This window comes from Lactuca sativa, chromosome 5 (assembly GCF_002870075.4).
Source record: "Lactuca sativa cultivar Salinas chromosome 5, Lsat_Salinas_v11, whole genome shotgun sequence".
Taxonomy (NCBI): Eukaryota; Viridiplantae; Streptophyta; class Magnoliopsida; order Asterales; family Asteraceae; genus Lactuca; species Lactuca sativa.
The window spans coordinates 321208479-321212789 of NC_056627.2; the positions used below are offsets into that span (position 1 = coordinate 321208479).

At 36.3% G+C, this 4311-nt stretch overlaps 1 protein-coding gene across 1 annotated transcript; it reads right to left on the bottom strand.

Annotated features, from left to right (window-relative positions):
* Positions 1–1442: 1442 nt before the first annotated feature.
* On the bottom strand, positions 1443–3913 carry LOC111889445 (G2/mitotic-specific cyclin S13-7). The gene is made up of 5 exons (XM_023885594.3): positions 3728–3913; positions 2997–3211; positions 2582–2902; positions 2089–2502; positions 1443–1998 (listed from the first exon to the last, which is right to left on the bottom strand). Exons 1-5 carry the CDS (start codon positions 3762–3764, stop codon positions 1660–1662), a joined length of 1326 nt encoding a protein of 441 aa, XP_023741362.1. The 5' UTR covers positions 3765–3913; the 3' UTR covers positions 1443–1659.
* Between the last annotated feature and the right edge of the window lie 398 nt (positions 3914–4311).

Genomic DNA, 4311 nt, shown 5'->3' on the forward strand with positions numbered 1-4311 from the left:
ATTAAGTTACTTTGGTGAAGGCAACCCAAAATGACAATGCACAACCGGGTCAAGTACATAGCAAATATAGTTACGAGCTTAGACACTAATCCAACATTACATACCAGAGTACTATACTAGTATTCCTCTTCTTTTTAGACAATCGTAAATGGTGTGTGTGTATCAGGCAATGGGTTCGGTATGTCTGGTCACCTGGTAGAGTAAGATGACAACACCTGACTAATCTAGACAAATCTTGTGAATTACATTGTTTGTGTGTATTTACGACCCACAACGTATTATGTAACATAATGGGTCACTATTCCCGTAGGTGTTTATACTATATCCCCTCCCCCTTATGGTTGCCTTTATTAACTTCTACTGCCAAGGAATCCCCGAATCAGAAAAGAGTACTCGTTGCTTACAATGATCCACCAGGTTAAATCTCAAGGATCAATGTTATAGATCAGTATGTGAGAATCAACTGGATGGGGTAGATTGCCTTATGGATATCTACAGTGTATGATATATTGTTGGTAACAGTTGCTTTTGTTGGTTTATTAATTATAGATTATTATCATAATAAAATTGTGGGATTGAAACTCTATATGTCTCACTAGGTTTTCTCAAACCTGACCCACTCAAACTAATATGCATCATAGGTAACAAGGTTAAAATTGTTGTGACTTGATTAGGATGTCTAGTGATTAAGAGACAATATTTAATAATATTCAAGATCGTTAGGTTTTTACGTTGTTACTATGTATTGATTATGACATCCTGAGAATTTTTGTATTTTGAAACAACATCTTTACTTAATATATTGTAATAAAACGAGACCGTTTCCGTAAAATGTTTTATTGTATTGAGATTTTCCGCAAATAAAGATAATATGATTTTAAAAGCGTAATTTTTTTTTCGGTTCTTAAAAATAGAGATAAGTTTATTTATCATTGGTCCAATTAAATATTATGATGCTATTTGGCCTGTGAAACATATGTTTTGAGTGTTAATTGAGATTTTCTAATATGTGTTTTTATGTATAAGAAAAACATTAAATTATAAAAAATATTACTATAATTAAATATGATAAACATTAACTATGTGTAATATTACAATAATTTATAAAATACATTAATTATAAATAATAAGAACAAGAAGTAAGAGACTATTTATTAACATAAAATCCATAAATATATTGCCATTCTTTGTTTTTTTCATTTTAATTTTATCTTTTTTCTTCTTCTTCTTCTTCTTTCTTTCTTTCTTTTTTTTTTCAACTAGTTTTTAGGAACCTAAGATTCTTGCTAGAAAAACAATGATGATGTAAATAACTTTTTCATCAATAGTTTCATCCTCTTTTCTCCAAACACCATCTTAATTCTTAATTCTTTTTATGATGGGAATGAGAACTCTCAAAAAGGAGAAATTCTGGAATCATCGATCTTAATGTTCACAAAATATTAAAAAGGAAAAGAATCATTTCATTGATCCAAATCGAGAAATAATCTAACACAGTTAGATCTCTCTTATAATGTTCACTTTAATGATTATATAATCCCATTAAAATGTTCAACAAATATTAAAAGTAATAGAATCATTCAATTGACCCAAATCCAGAAACAACCAACACAGTTTAGTTAGATATCTCTTATACCCACCCAACCCCTCCTCTAAAAACTACGACGACAATGGCATCACTGCGGCCAACAGAGCTTTGGCCGGAGGGTATAGCGCCACCGCGCCACGTGTAACACTGGAATACTTTCTGTATATCACCTTCCTCTTCTCATCATCCTTCGCCACCGAATGAAACACAGCCATCATCTTCGCACATTCCATCACCTGCCTCTCCTCAAACCCCGTGTGCATCTCCAGAGTCTCGTGCCACACCGGACTCTTATTCAGGGTGCTCCGGGCAGCGTACACCGCCGCCGCTGCAACCATCGACGGGCAAAACCTTATGATCTCGTAATGCATCATCCCTAGTTCTGCGTAGAAATACACCATGTGTTCCATCTGTCGTATTCCATTCCAATAATCAGAATCATAATCTGAATCAAAGGATTAAAACATCTTAGAATCAGAAATTCAGAATTAAACACTCACGTTAATCTCCGGTGGAGTTGCGGCGGCTTTGATGAACCGAGTGAGAAACACATACGGCGTAGGAACGGTTAGATTCCATTCCAATCGACCCAGAATCCGCTTTTCCATCACTAACACATGCCGATGTTCGTAAGCTCTGTCTGAGATTTGAACGAAATCGTTGACTTCCGGAGCCCAGATTTCTTCGTATTTCGATGCAATAAGCATTGCACTCATTCCTACACATTGTAATTCTCTTCTAGCAACAGTTTCAGAAGCCAAAAATCGGTCGACAATGTTGATCGTTAAGTACAGTGTCTCATTCATTAGCTCGAATTTGTTGTGAACCTCAATCAGCCAGTCAATCAGAATTGCCCTCATCTTGTCGTTAATCTCCGGTTGGGAATGCATGTAGTCATGAACTTTGCTTTCATTCTGCATCACAAACACATCAAATCTTTCAATAAAACTTCATACATCAAAACATGAATGTATCTGTTGTATATATGCGAACCTCAATGAGTTTGTAAAACTTGTATATGTCCTCGACATACTCGACTTCAGCCAATTCGTTGTCGATATCTTGAGCATCAATGTCGACGACATTCGCCGGTTTTGGTTTGTAGTTAAGGCCACAGGCAGCTTTGCTCCGGGCAGTTAGTGTTGAAGTGAGTGACGATTGAGGTTTCTTGTTTCGGGAAGATGAAGAAGATCCTGATTTCCTCTCTTCTTGGGTGTCCGGACTGATCTCGATTACAGTTGCATTTTCCGGCACCGGTGGTGGTTTTGGTTTGACTGTTGCTTTCTTCTTGGCTGCGTTGACTGCCATTGGTTTCTGTAATCAAGATTCAGGAAGATGAATCGTTAATGAAAAAAGATTTGGAGAAAAGTTTCTGCGATTAATCGTGAAATTTGAAAAAAAGTTTCACCTTTTTGTTTTCAGCTGCGTCTCGTTGTGCATTGGCGAGTAACTGTGCACAGAAACTTCTTGTAACCGGGCGTGTGATTGCAGGCAGTGGCTTGCCATCAAGTGGCCGGAGTTTAACCAGGTTGCCGATGTCACCAAGTGCACGGCGGCTTTTGACTTGTCCGGCAGCCGGAACCGCCATGTTAACCTTCTGCTTTACAGCCCCAACTGCGTCACCTTTACCAATGACAAAAACAAGATTAACTTTTTTCAATCAAGAAAATTCATCAACGGAAGACCCACAATCAAGAACGTAATTTAAATGTTGGGTATTGATCTTTCGAGTCAGAAAGAACATAAAACTTGCAGATCTAATCGCATATCATCGAATAAAAACCCATAAATCTTTCGTTATAATTAAATCCCATCAAGATACTGATTTAGATCAGAGGGAAGTCAAAATCAAAATATAAAACCCTTCGATTGAACCGACAGAAGAACTATAAAACCAGTAAATCTGAAGGTTTCAAATCGGAATCAAGGAAGATCTCATACAGATTCACTATTGCCTCTTTGAATATATGAGAGAACTAAGAAACCCATAAACCCTCATCGGGATTCGCATCCTTAAAACAGATTTAAACCAACAAATAATCAAAACCCACAAACTATCGATAAAAACCCCTCAAGAAACAGAATATATGCGATTGAATCAAAACCCAGATATGAAAAGGGGTTAAAAAAGGGGGATACCTCTGTTTTGTTCTTGAGGAACGTGCCTGGACGCCATCTTAATCGATCTATGAATGTATTGAAATCTAAAAAAGAACAGAAAACACTGACGACGATGCCCCTCTCTTCCTCCCTCTCACTCTCTCACTCTCGCTCTGGTTCTCTGAATCGAAAAACTAATGGATGTGTTGAAAGTGGAAAGAGACGACAACCCCTTTTTGAAGCCAAGGAATGGACGCCTTCATCTACGCGCTGTCCAACGGTCTTATTTCTAGCCGTTGGACGATTCAAAATGATGCTCAAATGTATTTTACATTTTTTTACATGTTAAAGAGTGTGCTTTTTTAGAAACACCCCCTATACTTTAATATTATGTCCACAAAGATCCTTTTCTTTTAGCAACCTAAGAGGTATTCTGAGTTCTGACTTATTTTGGGGATTTTGTTATGTTTTGACAAAAATGCAAATTTCCTTCTAAGTTCTGATATTATTCTTAGGTGAAAAATACAAAATCTTATATTATATTATATTAATTATATATCCAAATAAAAAGATTTTTATCTTATTACGTTCTCTTCATTTTATTTTATCGTTTTAACTAACAT

Excerpts from the sequence above, each read along its gene's own strand:
- LOC111889445 (XM_023885594.3), bottom strand. The coding sequence starts at position 3,764 with ATGGCGTCCAGGCACGTTCCTCAAGAACAAAACAGAG. Across the intron at positions 3,212-3,727 it reads TCCTCAAGAACAAAACAGAG|GTGACGCAGTTGGGGCTGTA; the intron begins GTATCCCCCTTT and ends TCATTGGTAAAG. Across the intron at positions 1,999-2,088 it reads CAACTCCACCGGAGATTAAC|ATGGAACACATGGTGTATTT; the intron begins GTGAGTGTTTAA and ends GGAATACGACAG.